Source organism: Marmota monax, unplaced genomic scaffold (genome assembly GCF_021218885.2).
Source record: "Marmota monax isolate L192 unplaced genomic scaffold, Marmota_monax_Labrador192_F-V1.1 WCK01_AAM20220418_F8-fsc00001, whole genome shotgun sequence".
In the NCBI taxonomy this organism is placed as follows: domain Eukaryota; kingdom Metazoa; phylum Chordata; class Mammalia; order Rodentia; family Sciuridae; genus Marmota; species Marmota monax.
In genome coordinates, this window is record NW_026693777.1 from 51,996,564 (window position 1) to 52,017,820 (window position 21,257).

The following is a 21,257-nucleotide window of genomic DNA, read 5'->3' on the forward strand; positions in this document are numbered from 1 at the left end:
TATTTTGGGATAAAATATTAAATTCTAAAAGAAATTGAGTTTCAGAAAAGTTGAAATATTTAGAAAAATTTCCAAGAAATTTAAAAAACAAAACAAAACAACAAAACAAAAAATGACTCTTGCAAAACAAGTCAACAAGCAGACCTTTTTTTCTGGAATTCCTGCTCAGGTACAAGAACAACTTCAGGATTTCAGAAAAACCCACATATTGGACTTATATAAGGAGGTTTCAGAGATGAGAGCTAGTTCAAAAGAAAGCCTGAAAAAATACACTAAGATACTGAGGACAGTTAACCTCTGCAAACGCTCATATTTATACCTTTAACCTAGTACCTTGGAAGCACACACATTTCAGCAGCTAACAAAGCGCTCATGTGTCATCTAGCCTCTTGAGAGTTCCAGAAAACTAGAATGAAAACTGCAAATAATTTTTAAGTACTATTATAAGTATCATTTTTACTTGGGGGATTTCCTGGAAGGGTCTCAGGGCCCCTCAGAATTCACCAGACCATATTTTGAGAATCATTGTCTTAGATTCTGCTCTAGTTAGGAGCTGGGGTAGTAGCTATGACTAGAATATTCTCTGTAGAGACAGGTAAATATTATGTAGGGGCAACTGTGATCAGTTCTAAAATGGAAAAGAAAGCAGAGTTGTGAGAGGTGGCACAGGGAGACCTCTCCTGGCCTGCCAAGTAAGCAGTCGGCTCAGAAGAGTGACCTTTAGACTGCGGCGGGCAGAGTAGTACTCTGCAGAGTCACACCGCCCACGTCCCCGCGTCAGCCTCCAGACGACCCAGGATACAGGATAGGGGAGGGCGGGGAACCACCCTGGCAGTCCCCAGGGCTGTCATTCAACACCTTGGGTGTGTCCCGCCGCGCACAACGCCAGGACCCACGTGGAGACGCTTCTTGGGGTGCCGCAGTGGGAGGGGCGGGGTGCCGGCAGTCTGCAGACCCTGAGGGGTGGCTGACCTCGGGCGTCCCTAAAGAGGCTGGCGGAGATAGCTAAGGAGAAAGGGGCTAAGAAGACTGACAGGCCCCGAGAGGCTTCCTCAGGAGGACTCACAATTGCGTAGGCTCTGGCGCTGTCATGGGTAGCGCGTTCGCCTGGCATGCGTGCGACCCGGGTTCGATCCTCAGCACCATATACAAACAAAGATGTTGTGCCCGCCAAAAAACTAAAAAATAAATGCTAAAAAATTCAAAAAAAAAAAAAAAAAAAAAAAAAACCGCGAGCTTCGGACACCTGTCAGCTTCCACTGGCGGCCAGCCTCGGAGCACCAGCTCGGGGAGACTCTGTTCCCGTAGACTCTTGCGCCCTCCGGCGGCCTCTCCCTAGAACGACACTTTGTTTGAACACGCGGGACGCGAATAAAGATTTCTTCTTCAAAATACAGGAAGTGCCTACGGAGGCCGAGCCGCTGGGGGAGGCAGGGCATGAAGCCGGGCGGTGACCCGAGCGCGGTTGGCGGCGGAGATGAGCGACATTGTGGAGAAGACGCTGACGGCGCTGCCGGGACTGTTTCTGCAGAACCAGCCGGCTGGCGGGCCCGCGGCCCCCAAGGCGACCTTCTCCTCGAGGCTGGGCGGCCTAGTCCGCGGCATTACCGCTCTCACTTCCAAGCACGTAGGTGCCCAGCGGGCCGGGAGGCCGGGGCGCGGGGGAGGCCCGCGGCGAGGGTCAGCGCCCGCGCTCCCGCGGGGATCAGGGAACTGCCTGTGTGGACCCGTGCTGCAGTCTGTCTGGAAGGTTCACTTTCCTGCCGGGACTGACAGCAGGGAGGCCGGGTTTCTACAGCTGGCCCTGAATCTGACTCATTCCGATCTGGGGGCAGATTTGTTTAACCTCCGACCCTTTGTATGTTTTCTCAGTGTTTAAGTGGAAGAGTGCCAATACAAATGTTATAAGTTGTTGTGAGGACTAGATGAAATGTCAAAATGTGAAAATACCCAGTGCTTTGGAAGTGTCGGGCGCTTATAAAGTTTGGTTCCCTGCTCAGTTTGCTCTGCTCCCCAGTCCCTTCTCCTGGTAGACCTCATGAACCTGAACCGGCCACTCTGTGCCATCTGAGCCTGCTGTTGATATCTCTGGGGATGGGGGAGCTTGAGGTTCTTAGGCTAAATCAGTGGGTTGGACCAAAGAATACCAACAATAATACCACCTCCTCATTCTTCCAAACTAAAATATTTGCTGAGTAAGTCTGTGCTTCAGATGAGCTTTGAGAATGAGCAGTTATAATAAGTTGTTAAAATTCCTTTGGGGCTGGGGTATAGCACAGTTGGCAGAATGCTTGCCTTACATGCTCAAAGCTGTGGGTTCAATCTCCAGCACCAAAATAAATGAAAAAATAAAATAAAATTCCCACAGACTTTTGGTAGTTACATGGATTGTGTAAGATTCTGATTCAAAATCTCAAAGGAGTTGATATCTTAAAAACACGAGTTTTGTCAGGATTTGTTCAACAGATACTTTTATGAAGCAAGGTTATGTGTTACACACTGAGGACAATAGTGAAATACATTCCCTCTCCCAAGGACTTGATCATTCATTTTGGGTTTAGGAAGAGATGACTACAATGTAAGATAAGTGCCAGGAAAGAAGGAGAAGGAGAAGGGGAAGGGGAAGGGGAAGGGGAGAAGGGGAAGGAGAAAAAAAAAAGCAAAGTGCTCTGAAAGTTTAAAAGGTAGTCTGAAACTGTAGATAGCTTTGTGGCAGTACTTCACTGGTAGTTCTGGGTTAACTGTCTAATGAACACCTGCTAATTTCATGTGTAATTTAAAGATAACAATATATTAGCTTAAAATGGGGCCAATTTTTAACTGCTTAAGGAGATATACAATGCAAACATTGAAAGTGACCACACTGGTGTTTTTGATATAAAAAGTGAGAGAATAATGTGGGGAATCTGCCTTCTTACCCTATGCAAAAAATCTTCTTTAAGGGGAAGATGTGAGACTCTTATGCTGGCCAGAACATGGAGAATTTTTTTCTGCTTTCTCTCCACTTTTATTTTATTTTTTTTTAGCATTTTCTGCCAAATAGGTTTTTAAAGGGACAGTAACTGAGTGAAAAGATGAAAAATGGTAGGTTAGCCTGGAACATTTATTCTCTGGAGGGATGATTTTGAGGGTTGGAGAAATGAGTATCTTTAGGTAGATCTTAAGCACATAATATTTATAACTCACTTTTAAGATCATGTTTCCTTTTAATTATTATGTTTTATTTTTCCCTTGATAATATGTTTACAGTTTGAAAAGACAGTTATTTAAGCATTTAATTATTTTCACTGTTTTAGGAAGAAGAGAAATTAATCCAGCAGGAACTGAATAGTCTGAAAGCAACTGTTTCTGCTCCTACTACCACACTCGTAAGTTTTTATAGTCAGTGTCAAACATTTGAATTTGAAATCTGATCCACTATGGATGGATTCAATCTTGATATCTGACTGATATTTCTAAAATTTAATTTAATTATATCAAAATCAGTTATATATCGTAGCAAGTCAGACTAACAGGTTTTTCATTGACTGGCTGCATTGGAAGAAGGCTTGCCTGTCGGGACAAATGTAATGGTAATTGCGAAAGTACAACAATCTTCATAGGACTCCAGTACTTATCATATTGTATACTTGGAAAAGGCTAAGATATTATCATTTAACAATATCTTTGGACCTAAATTGATATATTACAAATCTTTCTTGTTTTTTTTTTTTTTTTGGTGGTACTGGGAATTTGAACCCAGGGCTTCATTCATGCTGAAGCTCATGCTCTACATTGAGCTGTATCTTCTGCTCTTACATTGTAGATCTTTAATTTTGATACTATACCTTTTGGAGTATAGGTTGGCTGACCAAGTAGAATAATTGTTTTCTTGCTATGAAACCTAGTATATGGCATATTAGTTAGATCAACTTCTAGTTGTTTTTAAACTTGGTTCTATATAATTTGATTTTTCAAACAGCATTCCTTTAGCAACTGTATTGGGGGCTTCTGAATATGAAGGCCATTGTGAGGCTATTTCCACATAGTTAGATTAAAATATAGGCTTTTGTTGTTATCATTATTATTACTATTTTTAATTGACATATAATGATTTTATAACTTTATGGGATATGGTATGATAATTCAGTGTTTGTATGTTATGTGTAATGCCAGGTTTTAAAAAATTTATTTATTTTTGTGGTGCCTCTCAAATGCTAGATAAGTGCTTTGCCACTGAGCTGAATATCCAGCCAGCCCTTGTTTCTTTTTAATGAGATTTTTTTTCCCAAACAACATTTATTCAGCAAATATTTAATGAGTGCCTTTTATGTTTAAGTCACTGTGGGGATGGATGTTTTCTCTCCCCTCAATAAAAATATCAAGATAATCATTTTGCATGAACACATTAGATTTTCATTTTCTATAATTGGTATTACTGTATACAGTTTTTGTTGCTAAAAGATATAAACCTAGTGTTGGGTAGAACTTAAGATTAATAGGTAGAAGTTCAGGAGTCAGAATTTGGAAGGATGATAGTATAATGATGGCCATCCTGCTCTGGGCATATCTCAGAGTAGTCTGTTTCTAAGGTGATCATGTAGAGGTAGGATGACTGTTAGAGAAATTGTAAAGAGAATTCCTGCATTGGCAAATGTACTTTCTTCTCTAAATACAAGAAAATAGTAATGTAGGCAGTAATTTTGCTTAAATAAAGATCATTGTGACTTTAGGAAGACTGAGGTAAACCATTTGTGGTAAAGCTTACCTATAATCCCAGAGACTCTGGAAGCTGAGGCAGGAGAATTGCAAGTTTGAGGACTTCTCAAAATAAAAAAATATAAATAAAAGGACTGGGGATGGGGATGTAGCTCAGTGATAAAGATCCTCTGGGTTCAGTCTCCAGTAACTAACAAACAAACAAACTGAGGTAATGTTACAAATTCAGAGTTAAAATTTAATGGCTTATGTTAATGCTTTCATTCCTAATTGATATAGAAGTCTTTGAAGAAGGACTTCTAGTATCATTTAAGTTTCTCTTAGTATTTAGTAGTCTTAATTAATATGTTAATTATCTTTTTCTGCTTTAAGTACAAGTGACCTATATTAAATCTCATTTCCCTAAGATTTTTTTATGGTTTCTCATTGAGCTCTTTATATACAAGTGCAACCTACATATGGAATATTAAACATTACCATCCTTGCTTTAAAATATTTTACTGTTTCCTAAGCATTTTGTAACTTAGTAATCCTATAATATGCTAACTCTATTAATTTTTAGACATTAAAACAAATGGAAACATTTTGTATTTTATTTCTGATTAATTTTTGCTATATATATTTATTTTATTTTGTTTTTATTAGCTCTAATCATTTGCTGTAAATACTAGAAAGTAAATATTGTCATACTAATAAAACAAATGTGTAAATCTCTTAAAAATTTTCTTTATATTGTAAATAATTGAAAGACCCCGTTAAAAATTAAATATTGGAATGAGTATTAAATGCTTCTCAGTTCATAATAATTGTATATTTAAAAATACCTATAAAGTAGACTATTATAAATTATTTGTAGCATAATAATTCTGAAAAATGTTGGGGTGCAATTTGATTTTTTTTTTAATATCTTTATTTTATTTATTTATTTTTATGTGGAGTTGAGGATTGAACCCAGTGCCTCAGGCACGCAAGACAAGTGCTCTACCACTGAGCTGCAAACCCAGCCCTGCAATTTGATTTTTAAATATGAAAAATGTTTTCATTAGAAATTATTAACAATTTGTAATTTTTGAATGTTTTAACAAAGTATATTAAAATTGATATGCTGCATTTTAGATGCCAAGTAAGATTATAGATGAAATTTTATCGAGGGACCACATGTATCACATTATAACTAAAGTTTACACTATTAGCACATAGAAATAGTGATAGTTGGCTTATTTTGTAGAATTACTACCAACAAAATATTTGAAATGATTTTGCTAAAATTGATACTATTGGTAATTAAGATGGGGTTCAAATTTGATATTAGGTGATCAATTTTTGATATATAATTATGTTTTCAGTGCCAGAATAGAAGGATTTTCCTTTTAAATGAGTAGAAAACACACACACACAAACTTAGAACATTCTATTTGGTTATATAGTGACTGGATATTTTGCATTTCAGAAAATGATGAAGGAATGTATGGTGAGACTTATATATTGTGAAATGCTTGGATATGATGCTTCTTTTGGCTATATACATGCAATCAAGTTGGCTCAACAAGGAAACCTCTTAGAAAAAAGAGTAGGTATGTATGCGTTTAAGACTTTCCTACTTTAATGATGTCCTTAAAGTTTCATCTACTATATAAAATGAATGATGGCAGGTATGTAATATGTTTTTAGAATATTGCATTATAATTTCCAAAGCCTGAAAAGATAATATTTCAGAAATTCAAAGCCTATAAATGAAAATTGGTTTTCCTAATTCATAGAATTTTGAATAGTTACAGCATTTTGGTGATTAGATAACTAACTATATATATTTGTCAAATCTCATTGAGCTATAACTTAAAATCGGTGAATTTTCTTAAATGGGCGGATTTTTTTAAGGTAAATTATACCTTAAAAAAGCTTATTTGAAGAACTTTGTCTAATCTTATCAGTTTAATGGTTAGAAACGTTTCTTTATAAAATTAAAAACTTAAATTGACTAGAATAATTTTAAATATCCTGGTCTCACTTTCACTAATGTTAGCTATGAGGATTAGAGGTATCTTTTAAAAAGTTTTGTCCCTGTTGTCATCCTGTAGGGCTTTTAGGAAAAATTCTCTCAATGACTTCAGTCTTCCATTTCATAAAGGCTCAATTTTATATCAGCTGAGCTACAAACTCAGCCCTGTAATTTGATTTTTAAATATGAAAAATGTTTTCATTAGAAATTATTAACAATTTGTAATTTTTGAATGTTTTAACAAAGTATATTAAAATTGACATGCTGCATTTTAGATGCCAAGTAAGATTATGGATGAAGGGACATGTTAGCATAGGGATGCGTTGTTTGGACTTCGGAGCCCTTTTTATTTTTGAGACAGGGTCTCACTAAGTTACTGAGACTGGCCTTGAACTTGGGATCCTCCTTCTTCAGCCTCCTGAGTCCCTGGGATTATAGGCATGCACCACTGTGCCCATGCCTTCTTCATAAGTTATATTCACCTGTGCTATCGGATGATGGTGAGGGAGTGATAGATGTCTGGGTTTACAGATTCTGAGATTGTATGCACAAAATGTTCCATTTGTTGAACCCCATTTCACTCCCAATACTTTTTTATCTATAGATTTGTTGTGTTCTTTTCTTCACCTAGAATGTCCTCTGACATCCTGTTTCTCCCTTTTCATATTCCAAATCAAGTTTTAACAGTTCTAAGATCACCCAGGTGGCTCCTATAGTCTGTTACCTTATGGTGTTGTCTTTTCATATATGAATGTCTTAGCTTCTGAACTAATTAGAAGCTTTCTAAAGGCAGGACTTTGTTTGTTATTAAAGTAGTCTTTATTAGTAATTTACTTTTCTTAAAATTTTGATTTTTTTAAACATGAAAGTGGAATTTTATTCTACTAGTGTTTTATTTCACATAGACTTGCAGAACCCTTCTTGTCACATTCAGGATCACCCTACACTTTGAAAATTCACCTCAATAAGAGTTTTATATGTCTCAAGTCTTTTTAAGTGATGTCACTCTTGTATTTGGAGTGTTTTTTTTGTTTTTTTGTTTTTATTTTTTTCCCTAAGAAGGAAAAGATAAAAAAGGAACTTTCAACAATTGTTGAGCATTTGGGGAAAATGAAAACCAACTTCATTTTTTTTTCATTTTAAGGAGAACCATGTTAGATGTGAATACATTTGGAAATGTCCAAAATTTAGCTATAAGAAGAGACAGTGATGGAGATTACAGGCAGAAGTCTGGTATTTCTTTGCCTCCTCTTCTTCTGATTTTCTTTTTTGCTTCTCTGCCCTCATAATTTTTTTTTTAAACTCTTCAAGTTTTAATTCTCCTTTATTCCCTTTGCATGTTATTTCACAGCACTTTAAAAAAAATATGATATCCTTCTTAGAGGTAGCTATTTTTTTGTTAAGGACTCTGGAAAACAGATCCAAAGAAATAAAACCTTAATTGTGAACTTTTGGCTTGAGTGGCAAAGATGTTATGAGTAGAAAGTCTTCTTAGAGGTTGTCTACTTATAAAATTTATTCAGTATTCATAGAATAGATATGATAGGTATCCATTGTATGTTAGGTGCTGCAGTCAGACATATGTATTTTTTTCCATTTTGAGAATCCCTTGCAGTGGTAGAGTGGAGGATAGAGACAAACATAGAAATTAGTAGTTACATTATCATGTCATAATTGCCTTCATGAAGGGATGCCACACATTGTACTCATGTAGTCAGGCATAAGAACAATTATGAAAACCTCAATTTCCTTGGTTTCTGAGACTTAGAGGAGAATGTGCTTATTAGATTTCATATGAGCATTCTGTAACGAAATCACTTAGAACCTGTTTAAATATTGCATGGCTAGAGTTTAGTTAGAATTAGATTTGGTCCTGCCAATTTCCTTTGGCTTCCTTTGGCATGAAGATGGGCTTTATACTTGCTCTTCTTTGTTATTTGTCTGACTTCCATATTAGCACAGGCAGGAAATTTTGAAAATAATCAATAAATGTTAGATAGTTGGTATAATTATTTTGTGCAGCTATTGCTACATTCTACTTTTTAGATTTCATTTTCAAATTTTATTTAAAATTTTTTCTTTTTTGTTGCTGGGTCTTGTGCATTCTCTATCACTGAGCTGTACCCCTAGCCTCTAATTTTTTTTCTGTTCATTTATTTTAAATTGGTGAATTATAATTGTACATAAACATGGGATTCACTTTCTATGTTAATGCATGCACGTAGCACAGTTTGGTTGATTTCATGCCCTAATACTTTCCCTTTTATTCCCCTTCTTCCTCCCTCTCTATTCTCTTCCTCTACTTTCATGTCTGTTCTTAAACTATATAGAGCATTATACAGCATTGCATAATTAAGACTTTTTAAAAGTGTATAATCAAATAATACTCACTTTCATCTCTAGCCCCACTACCCAGTTTGTACCGTACTCTCAAAGGTGACTATTTTCTTCTTTTTTTCCCCACATTTTTATTAGTGAATTATAGTTGTACATAATAATGGAATTTGTTGTTACATATTCAATATAACAATGTAATTTGGCCAATATCCATCCCCAGTGCTTCCCCCTTTCTCCCTACTTCCAACCCTTGGTCTCTTTCCTCTACTGATTTCTTCCTTTGGTTTTCATGAAATATGCACCCACTTTTATTTTCCTTTTCCCTCTCTAGCTTCTGCATGGGAGAGAAAACATATGACCCTTGACCTTCTAAATTTGATTTATTTTGCTTAATGTGATGGTTTCTGGTTCCACCCATTTTCCTATATAAATGGCATAATTTCATTTTTCTTTTTTTATTTTACTATTTTTTATTTCTTACATACATGACAATAGTGGAATGCATTACAATCATAATTATACATTCACAACACCATTTTTCGTTAGCTCTGTATATAAAGTATGTTCACTCCAAATTATGCCATTATACATGAGCTGTCTTCTTCTTCTTCTTCTTCTTATTTTTGCATTACAATTCTTAATACACCTTTATACCAGAATTTATCATATCTCTGATTGTATATAAGGTATGTTGACACCAAATTCACATCTTCATACGTGTATTTTGTATAATGATGAGGGTCTCCTTCCACCATCCATGCTATTCCCCTTCTCCTTTCTTTTCCCTCCCACCCATATTCCCTATCTAGAGGTAATCTTCCTCCCTTGCCCTCCCTCCCAACCCCATTTTGAGTCACCCCCCCTTATATCAGAGAAGACATTCGGCATTTGTTTTTTGGGGATTGACTAACTTCACTTAGCGTTATCTTCTCTAATGCCATCCATTTCCCTGAAAATGCCATGATCTTATTCTTTTTTTATTGCTGAGTAATATTCCATTGTGTATAAATGCCACATTTTTTTTTTTTTTTTATCCGTTCATCCACTGAAGGACGTCTAGGTTGGCTCCACAGTTTAGCTATTGTGAATCAGTGCTATAAACATTGATGTGGCTGTGTCCCTGTAGTATGCTGTTTTTAGGTCCTTTGGATATTGTCCGAGAAGAGGAATAGCTGAGTCAAATGGTGGTTCCATTCCCAGCTTTTCAAGGAATCTCCATACTGCTTTCCAAATTGGCTGCACCAACTTGCAGTCCCACCAGCAGTGTATGAGTGTACCTTTTTCCCCCGCATCCTCGCCACTATTTTCATTAATATCTGATTAATCTTTCTATTGTTTCTTTTTTTTTAATATTTATTTTTTAGGTGTAAATGCACACAACACAATGCGTTTATTTTTATGTGGTGCTGAGGATTGAACCCGGGTCCCGCCCATGCTAGGAGAGCGCTCTACCACTGAGCCACAATCCCAGCCCCTCCATTGTTTCTTTTAGAAAAAAAAAAACAAAAACAAAAAAAACCAGACACTCAACTGTTACAAAAGGCAGCATGTTACATACACTGTCTCTCATACAAAAGAGCATATTATATGGGTTATTCTGTACTATAGTTTTTAAAAATTTTGATGGTTTATCATCTGTTTAAATGTTTTTTTAATTGATGCATTTATACTTTATTTTGATGTTGTCATACTTTTATATAGTTGCATAATTTTCATTGGGTGGACATTCCATATTTTTTTCAATTTGGTCCCTCTTGGACACATGGATTGTTTTTGACTTTTACTTATAAATGATGTTGCAGTAGATAATATTATACATGTATTATTTCGTAATTATGAAAGCTTATCTTAAATGAGATCTCAGAGTCATTTTTGCTGAGATTCATGATCTTTAGGAAAATATTTTCTTGCCAATGAGAGAGCATATATCCATAGGCATCAGATACTCTTAGTGTATACTATTGAATGAAAATATTTTTTTTTAAAGATAGGATTTAAACCTTCTGTAAATCTTCACTCTAGTACTGTTGCCTCATCTATTCTCCTGGGATTGAACTGATTCAATTTTTAAGTTATATTTTGAGACAGGGTCTCACTAAGTTGCCCAGGCTGGCCTTGAGCTGTTTGTTCATCCTCCTGTCTTAGCCTCCTGAGTCCCTGGGGATTACAGGTGTATGCTGCTTTACCTCATCATCCTGGGATTTCTAAGGCCAGCTTTGGTGTTTTCTCTGGTGGAGAATGCCTTCCTGTGATTCAAGTGAATAGTGTTGAATAAATAAATTTTAGTATCTATTAAGTCAGACATCTATTAAGTGCCTTATCTTTTGAGATAGTATTTATCTTCATTTTAAATGAGAAACATAAGGCTTGGAAAGGTCAAGTCATTTGTTCAAGGTCATAGAACAAAATGGTGGAGCCAGAATGTGAACCTAAATTTCTGAGTCAAAGTCTTATATTAATATTATTATTTTATAACTCAATCTTAGTCATATCAAATTTACTTCATAATCATAGCTATTATTGTTTGCTTTAAAATTTTTTTCATTTTATGAGATACATAGTATTTTCCCCTGTTTTTTTTTAATTAAATTTTTTTTTTTTTTTTTTAGTTGTAGATGGCACAAAATATTAATTTATTTATTTTTATGTGGTGCTGAGGATCGAACCCAGTGCCTCACACGTGGAAAGCAAGCGCTCTACCACTGAGGTATACCCCTGTTCTTTGATTGTTTAAAAAGTTAGGATATTCTTTGTAATGGATAGAATCAAGGTTTTCTTGAGATGATCTTTGGAGTTTTGGGCCTTCATATGGGTGACTTGTGAACAAGTGAGTTCTCAGCATCTCATAAGAATTAATTTCTGTTTTAAGTGCTCTCTGGGGTTTTCCTAATCTGTTTTAGTATCTATTAAGTCAGTACTAATCTGGTACAGTTTTGTTTTTTTTTGTCTTTCTCTCTTATGATTGTGAGAGAAATAACTCTGCTTCTCTGTCAGTGAAGATGTTACTATCAGTCATGATGCTGCTTCTTGGCTGTGAGAACAGTTTCTCCTGTTGCACAACAGAGACAATATTGATCCTAGGTAATGATGGAATAATATTAGATTCTCTAATGACATGTTTGAAAGAGTTGAATAAAAAACAATGGTAACACATAGAGAGGCAGTACACATTGTTTGACTCTGACTTTTTGGGTTTGAATCATGTCTACACCATATAATAGCTGTAGGCCTTAGGAAATTACCTCTTTTTGGTCTCATTGTTATATTGGCATAAGAATAATACCTACCCTTTATAGTGTTGATTCAATAATTAAATAAGGTTTTTTTTTAAAGTACTTGACCCAGAGTTAACTGTCTAATAATGTTATTGTCAACATGAAAGGTGACACAGAAAATGGCATGAATTATGTGGATTCCGGGTATACGACATTTGTTATGCTATTAATGTATTTCCTCAATCCTAAAATATACTTTTTAATGTTTTAATAATATTAAAATAGAAATGCTTATTTCAGCCAATGAATACATCTAATGTGGTAGACAGTGTTTCTTTCCTTTGCAGTTATTATTCATTCAACAGTGTGTTTTTAATAAGGTATTGTGTGTGTGACTGAATATATGATTTACATTATGTGGGCTGATATTAGGTGGCTTATTCAGTAATGCAAATAACCAGTAACTCACTAATAATTGCAATAATTATTTGTTTTTTAATAATTATATATGTGGCTATAAGATAATGTTTTGATTGATAGTATAGAAATTTCATAAGAGACATAGAAGGCATATTTTAATGTTATTTAAATGCTTTAAGTTGGCACTCATCTGTGAAATATGTAATTTTTTTTTTTTTTTTTTTTTGGTACCAGGGATTGAACCTAGGGGCAATTTACCATTGAACCATATCCCCATCTCTATTTATTTATTTATTTATTTTTAATTTTGAGAGGTCTTGCTAAGTTAATAGGTAAGTTGCTGAGGCTGGCTTTGTACTTGCCATCCTCCTGCCTCAGCATCCTGAGCTGCTGGGATTATAGGCATGTGTCACATGCCTGGTGAAATATGTATTTTGAAAAACTTCAGGATGAAGAATACCTGAAATCTTTGTTACTGAAGTGTTTTAACCTCATATTTTCAGTTTGTTTTTATGTTTACCTCTAACTGATTATTTGACTAAAACTTGGAATTTAGTATTGTTTTGTTTAATTTCTTGGGGAAAATTTTCTTGGGAAAAAAATTTTTTTTATAGGTAGTAATTAGACCTTTCCTTTTAATTTTTATGTAGGTTATTTGGCTGTTTCTTTATTTCTACATGAAAACCATGAACTGTTGCTTCTCCTTGTGAATACAGTAGTAAAGGTACCGTATTGTATATTGGTTAATATGAAGTGTTCAGTTATTCCTGCTGGCACCTGATGTTTCTCCTCAATTATATTGAGTTAAATAATTTTGGAAAATAGGAGGGCTTAGAAAGATAATTTAGATTAGTTTCTGCATTTGTAAAGTGGGGATAAATAATAGAACTTATAATGTTGTAAGGATTAAGGGAAACACTGAAGTACTAGCTGCTGCTGTTGCATCTGCTTTTGTTGTTTGTATTATTATTTCATTTTGAAATGCACTTTTGGAATTATAATCCAGATTGCTAGACTCTTAGACAGAAGCACTTTCCATGCTACTATTTTTTCTCTTTAGGTTCAATCTAAAGGGATATAGATACAAGTGTCTTTATAGGATATAGATATAACTGTCTTTAAAATCCAAAAAGTCATTTTAAATGGCAGTAGAATATATTGGGTAACTGAATTGTACAGATAAAAACACAGTTTAATCTACCCTCACAAAATTTTGTTCTAAGCTTCTAATTAAAATTAATAATGAAATATAATTGAATTGTTGAGCTTTTTCCTTTTGTGTCCATTTTGATATGTGAGAGTGTGTTTATGTGAGGAATTTTCTGAATTTTAAGTCATATACTAAAGTTGGAGTAGCTTAAATTTTTTCTTTAAAAAATATAGTTTGAAATTCTGTTAGAATGATTTATATACCTTGTGCATAAGTAAATATAGAGGAACATATTTATTTTATTGTATAAATTTTAGAATTTTGCAATTGTAGTAATTGCATAGAATTATTTCCTTTTAACTTTGTACTAATTATTAAATGAGAAAAAATCATAAAATGTTCTGTTACTGGTTTGGAAAAGTTTTCAATCTATAATAAAGGTGACTAGTTTGACCAGTATCAGAACAGAAATAGTTTCCTTTTGTATCAGCTGCTTTTTTGCTGTCTTTATCTACTGACAATAAAGGCATAAGAAATAAATAGGGTTATGCCTATAAAATTACATAAGTCTGAATGTACAAATTAATTATAAATCAGGAGAAAATTACTAAGTATATAGGACCATTTCAGTGTTGAGTTAGCATCCCTAGTTTCAGAATTTATATTGAATATTTTCTTTGCTTAATAATTATGCTAGGACTTACAGAGCACTAACCTGGTAGAAATATGTATGGCACTTACTATCGTCAGCCAGATTTTCCCTCGAGAAATGATTCCAGCTGTTCTTCCATTAATAGAAGATAAACTTCAGCATTCCAAGTAAGTAAATTCTTTGGGCATAGACGTCTACACCTTTTAGCTTATATTTTATACTCTAAAAATGTTGTTATAACGTAAACAGAGTGCTAGTAGAATAGAGAATATTCTTTGGCAGGTGTAACACAGAAGTCTCCAATAGAATTATCATTGTTTTTATGTGTGTTTAGAAGAATGTTCTGTAGCTTTCTGAAGTTAAATTGAGAGACAGTAAGCCTTGGTATCAGGAGTCCTTTGCTTTTTTCCCAATTCTACGTTGTCTTATTTTTCCCTTGGCTACATGGAGTTGGCAAAGTTCCTTAGTTCTCATGTAGTTGTTTTGAATATAGAGTGAAATAATAGAAAACATTTGAAAATAGTTCCAGTGCTATGAATACAAAGCTTCAGTGTATTTTTTCCCTTATTTAAAACTTTAGTGTATTGGAAAGATGCTTTTTATATCAAAATCACAATGTTCAAATTCTGATTTACAGCAGGATATATCCAAATAAACATTACTTGTAGTATTTTGGTAATCTGCTTTTATAAGATTCCTTCACTCTATTTTTTAAAAAAAAATTATATATATATTTTTAGTTGTATATGGATCTATATACGGTGCTGAGAATTGAACTCAGTGCCCCATACTTGCTGGGCAAGTACTTTATCACTAAGTCACAGCCCCAGTCCAAGATTCCTTCAGTTTCTACTCACTTTTTCACCACACTTAACTCATTTTTTAAATCACTTTTTCACCACACTTAACTCATTTTTTAAATCACTTTTTCACCACACTTACAGTTTGTTTTGACTAAGCTCCTTAACTTCAAAATCTTTAAAGTAAGTAAAAAGGGCTGGGTGCTGTGACCCTTGCCTATAATCCTAGAGACTTGGGAGGCTGAAACAGGAGCATTCCAAGTTTGAGGCCAGCTTTAGCATTGCAAGGCCCCTTGGCAACTTAATGAAACCCTGTCTCAAAATGAAAAAAGTCTGGGAGTATAGCTCAGTGTTAAAGTGCCCTTGGGTTCATTTCCCAGTGCTACTAAAAAAATAAAATAAAAATAAAATTAGAGAAAAGTTTGCAGTCATTTTCCTTCTTTCTTTGTGATTACAGTATTTGATTTCCACTCTCTCTCTCTCTCTCTCTCTTTTTTTTTTTTTTGTAATACTAGGGATTGTATCCAGTGCATGTTAGGCAAGTTGTCTGCTGCTGAGATAATCTCCAGCTGTATACACATACACTTTTCTTTTGATACTGGGAATTGAACCCAGGGACACTTAACCATTGAACCACATCTCCAGCCCTTTTTATTTATTTATTTATTTTTGAGACAGGGTCTTCTAGCTAAGTTGCTTAGGGCCTTGCTTAGTTGCTAAGGCTGGCTTTTGAACTTGTTATCCTCCTGGTTCAGTCTCCCAAGTTGCTAGAATTATAGGCACGCACTACCTTGCCCGGTGATACACATACATTCTTTTTTTTTAGTATTTTTATAAAAATTTAATTACTTTTTTTACACAAATGGAGCACAGCTTTTCATTTTTCTGGTTGTACATGATTATATTCTTGATGAAGATTTTTTGTTACTCATACAACGTTTATTTCCTATGCTTTAAGTCAATGTTTTTAATGTTCTAAGATAGTAAAAATGTCTTGTATTTTATATTATTTAGGAAATCTTGGATTATTAATCTTCCAGCTAAAATGATACTATTCACTAATAACTATAGAATAACATCAGAAGGTTTTCAGACTTTTTAATTATGTTTTATATATTAAGTTTGTTTAGGAAGAAAAAGGGTGATTATGGGCATTTGGTTGTTGGAAGTAAAATATAGGTTGATTTGATTGTAGCAGCTGTTATTTGTGTAATTTTTTTCTTTTCGCCACCACTCTTTTGTGGTGACCATACTTATTGACCATTTTTTTGGAAATCATTCTATGAATTAAAAGGCCACTTGTCAATATTTTCCTTATTGCTTCCCATCTAGTTTAATTTCACATCCTGGCTAAAGTTTAGACTTTTTAAAACTCTATTTCTGCAGTTTATGGCTATACCTAACTCTGTGCTAAGGAGTGAAGAGTTAAAGAATATGGAATAGAACTATGGGTAAGCCAGTAGATGTCACAGAGGTGTGAGACAGGCTTGGGCTCAACTTTTAAATCCCTTCTGTATTTCAATATACCAATCCCAGATCCAAGTTTCTTGATGTCTTGTGTTAGTACTACCACTTAGGGCCAGCCTTAGGGATTCTTGAGCCTTTTCAGAATTTATAATTCTTTTCCCTCACCTTGTTTACCTAATCTCTGCCAGAATTAATATTGGATAATATCGATTGGCAATATATTTGTATATAGCTTGCAGTTACCAAAGTATTAAACTAATGGCAAATATGTTGCTAATCTGCTTTTTTTCTTTTTAATGTGAGAAGAATTTATGTGACATAGTTTACTTAGGTAGATAATGAGTTGTTTATTAAGTAGAATGTAGCAGATGCTGGATGACCACTTGTTAGGAATCTTGCATGCCTGTAATCCCAGCAGTTTAGGAGGCTGAGGCAGGAGGATCGTGAGTTCATAGCCAGCTTCAGCAATTTAATGATGCCCTAAGCAACTCAGCGAGACCCTGTCTCTAAATAAAATATAAAAAAGGGCTGGGGATGTGGCTCAGTGGTTGTGTGTCCCTGGGTTCCATCCCCAGTACCAAAAAAAAAGAAGACATTCTTCAGTGGAACATCAGGGATTGCATTGAATAATCTCTATGATTTTAGGTAATATAAATATATGTTAAGGAACACTTGAAATTTAAGTTCTTCATTTTTGACATGTTTGCTGTTACTGTGATCACTGCTAGTGTAGTCTACAAAAATGAGATATGTAGAAATAGACATGAGAATAACAAGTAATATATTTCATTGGAAACTATGTCAAGAATATAAGATAAAGAGCTGAGTGTGGTAGTGTCCATCTATAATCCCAGTTATAGCTACTTGGCTAAGGCAGGAGGACTATGAGCAATGTAGGGAGACCTGTCTGAAATAACAAAAATTGAAAGAAAAGAGGGGCTTTGGGGATGTAACTTGGTGATAAAGTGCTTGCCTAGTATGCATGATGCCCTGAATTTGGTCTCCAGAGTATTTGGGGTAGGCTTGCCCATGATTTAAAAAAAAAAATTTAATATTAATGAAGAGATTTTAATATTACTGACTGAAATTACCTATTACTGATTTAAACTTAACATTGGCTGTTTTCTCAATTTCTAAAGATAAGGGTTTTAAAAATGAAATCAGGGAACTTAGAAATTTTTCTTATTTTAACTGATTTCAAAAGTAATACATGCATCTTATTAAAAAGTTCCATAACTAGAAACTTTTTTAACGTGGACAGTTAAAGTCTTTTCAGGTCTTAACTCCTAGAGATAATTACTTTTTACAGTTTGTCATATTAGAATAAGGACATTAATAATAAATGTATCATTCTGTATTTTTTTTTAGATTAAGGTAATGACTGACATTTTGAAATCATCTGGCACATAATATTTTCAACTAAGAGCCTGATGATTCAGATTATCTTGTTTAGATTTTATTTTTTTATCCATAGGGAGATTATACGAAGAAAAGCTGTTCTGGCATTATACAAATTCTATCTCATTGCTCCTAATCAAGTACAACATATCCACATTAAGTTTCGGAAGGCACTTTGTGACAGAGATGTTGGGGTCATGGCTGCTTCTTTGCACATATACCTTAGGATGATTAAGGTAAGTTGGAAATTTCAGTAAGTACTGAGAAAAATGTAATTGTATAATTAAAAGAGGAGTCAGATGTTTCAGCAAAATGCTTGATTAACATTTTAGGCTATTATTGACTTTTTAATAGTGAGTTTTACAAGTTGTTGGTAACATGAGTTGTAGGCACATTATAGAATTGGACTTTTTAAAATGCCTACAATTTTTTCATTTTCCTGAAGAAATATGGAAAAATGATAGCTATGGAAAGTGATTTGAATTTCCAGATTTATGGTTTTTCAAGCAGTGGTTCTTTTTTATATAGCCTCAAGGGCTATATAACAGTTTTTAGAAATGAGGAAGCCAGTGTGGGTTGTGTCAGGTATAGACTACAGTGTTGACTGTGTCATCAGATGAGAAAAGAGGGTTGAATGGTATGGTAAGAAATTTTTGTAAATGATGATGATGGGTTTATACTAATTCTTTCTCATTGTATTGCCTGAAATGTTTTGTGTTCAAAATCACATATCTTTGTGAGAGATTTCACAAGCACCTACAACAACAAAATGAAATATGCTGTTGAATTCACTCAAAATTATGGAACCAAAGCTTGTCTTTTATGCATTATATTCCAAAATACTATGGTGTAAATAGATGCTTGGTACTAGACATATTTGATATTAAATCTTCTTTTCCTTCTAACTAAAATTTGAAAGAGCTGTATTTCCCTTCCAAAATTTGTCCTTGATATCTAATAAAAATTACAATGAAGAATCTAATGTTCATTTTAAATAGTGTTTATTTAATTTGACCAGTCCAAGAGATTAGTCAGATAATCAAGGCACTCTCATTCAGAAATAGAAGTATGTTTATTACTATGTGGCTAATTAAATTTTTGATTGACAGCTCACTGCTATTGGGGGCTTTGAACATTTAAATAGTCTTGGCTTTGCTCTTCTATGAGAGTGAAGTCTTTTGTACAGAGCTGAAAGCTTGCAGATAGGCCTTATTTTTCATACAAAATGATGGTATTACTGCCCCTTTTCAGTATGCCTTTTTTTTTTTTTTTTACTTTTTTATTGCTAGTATTGGCTAATAAGAGGATTCTATTGAAAGACATAATTTTAAGAACTTTGAAATGTGATTAAACTATGTGTAGGAAAAATTAGAGAGTGTGGAGCTTTTCTGGGGATGATTTAACTTTGAATCAGGTAGCCAGAGGAATTTCACTGTGGAAGAAATTATATATGCACTCTTTCATTAAGTGTGAACATAAGCTTCTAAGTGTGCATGTTTAAGTTAGGTTCCAGATGGCATTTCAGCTAGGTCTGTTTTATATTTGATGAGACTTTATTATTAACAGAAAGTTGCTTTTTTGGGGTATAGGAGAATTCATCTGGATATAAAGACTTGACTGGGAGTTTTGTAACTATTTTAAAGCAAGTAGTTGGAGGAAAGCTCCCAGTAGATTTCAATTACCACAGTGTACCAGCACCATGGTTACAAATTCAGCTCTTGAGAATACTGGGACTTCTAGGAAAAGACGATCAAAGGTAAACTTCTAAGTAAGTTATTTAATGATCTTATACCATATGATAATCTTAGGCTTTTTAGTCATGTAGAGGCTTCATGATAAATCAGATTCTGATACTTTTTGCTTTGATTTCTAATAGTTAATAAACCAGTGAAAGAAGTAAATAAATTCTTTCAAGTTGCTGATGTAGTCCTGGTACTCAGCTTATCCAAATACTCCCTATTGTGAAAGGTAACTGGGTGTAGGCTTCCATGCAAAGCTTTCTTTCTTTTTTTATTTTTATTTTTTAAAATATTTACTGTTTAGTTTTTTTAGGTGGACACAATATCTTTATTTTATTTTTATGTGGTGCTGAGGATAGAACCCAGAGCCTCACACATGCCAGGTGAGCGCGCTACCACTTGAGCCACATTCCCAACCTCTTTATATATATATATGTTTAGTTGTAGATAGACACAATATCTTTATTTTACTTATTTATTTTTATGTGGTGCTAAGGATCGAACCTAGTGCCTCATGCATGCAAGGCAAGCACTCTACCACTGAGCTACAGACTCAGCCTGTAAGCTTTCTTAATTTTTCTAGTAGAGGTTGCAAAACTTTGCAAAGGACCAGGCAATATTTTAGACTATGTGTGCCATATGTGTTGCAGCTACTCCATTTTGCTGTTAACAGTGTGAAAGCAGCCACGGAGAGTACCTAAATGAATGAGCATGACTGTGTTCCAAGAAAATATGGATTTTAAAACGTAAATTTTATATAGTCTTTACATCATAAAATATTATCCTTCTGATTTTTTCCCCAACCATTAAAAAAATGTAAGAACTATTCTTAGTGTACAGCCATTAAAAAACAGGTGTTTTGCCAGATGAGGCCTGTGGGCTGTAGTTTGCCAACTTTTGCTCTAGTTGGATGTGAGAGCCTCACTTTTTAAATTCATATTTTGAATCATTTTTTTCAGCCAGTGACATGTCAAAGTTTTTATGGCTATCTTTCCAACTATATGTATTTTTAGTAACTTTAAATTTTGCCATACTTTTTTTTTTGGTACTGGGGATTGAACCCAGGGGCACTTAACCACTGAGCCACATCCCCAGCCCTTTTTATTTATTTTAATTAATTAATTAATTAATTAATTGTTTTTTGGTGGTGCTGGGGATTGAACCTAGGGCCTTGTATATGTGAGGCAAGCACTATACCAACTGAACTATATATCCCAGCCCTATTTATTTTAATTTTGAGACAGGGTTAAGTTGCTTAGGGCCTGGCTAAGTGACGAGGCTGATTTTGAACTTTTGATCCTCCCTCCTGCCTCAGCTTCCTGAGCTGCTGGGAATATAGGTGTGCCCCACCATGCCCTGCTACCATACTTTTAAAATTTACA

General features: G+C 34.5%; 1 protein-coding gene across 5 annotated transcripts in view; it reads left to right on the forward strand.

Annotated features, from left to right (window-relative positions):
• The first annotated feature begins 1,399 nt into the window (after positions 1-1,399).
• Ap4e1 (adaptor related protein complex 4 subunit epsilon 1) overlaps positions 1,400-21,257 on the forward strand; it is a 77,775-nt gene continuing 57,917 nt past the window's right edge. For 4 of the 5 annotated variants that reach the window (XR_006855438.2, XR_006855439.2, XM_046461434.2 and 1 more), the window contains exons 1-7: positions 1,400-1,627; positions 3,297-3,368; positions 6,149-6,272; positions 13,320-13,393; positions 14,517-14,638; positions 18,213-18,372; positions 19,726-19,892. Coding sequence is in view for 3 of the 5 variants with exons in the window: in XM_046461434.2 (XP_046317390.1) it covers positions 1,478-1,627; positions 3,297-3,368; positions 6,149-6,272; positions 13,320-13,393; positions 14,517-14,638; positions 18,213-18,372; positions 19,726-19,892 (869 nt within the window). In the remaining 2 variants the exon portion in view is untranslated. Of the gene's footprint in view, positions 1,628-3,296; positions 3,369-6,148; positions 6,273-11,643; positions 11,742-13,319; positions 13,394-14,516; positions 14,639-18,212; positions 18,373-19,725; positions 19,893-21,257 lie in introns of those variants that run through there. The other variant, XM_046461436.2, reaches the window with a different exon arrangement.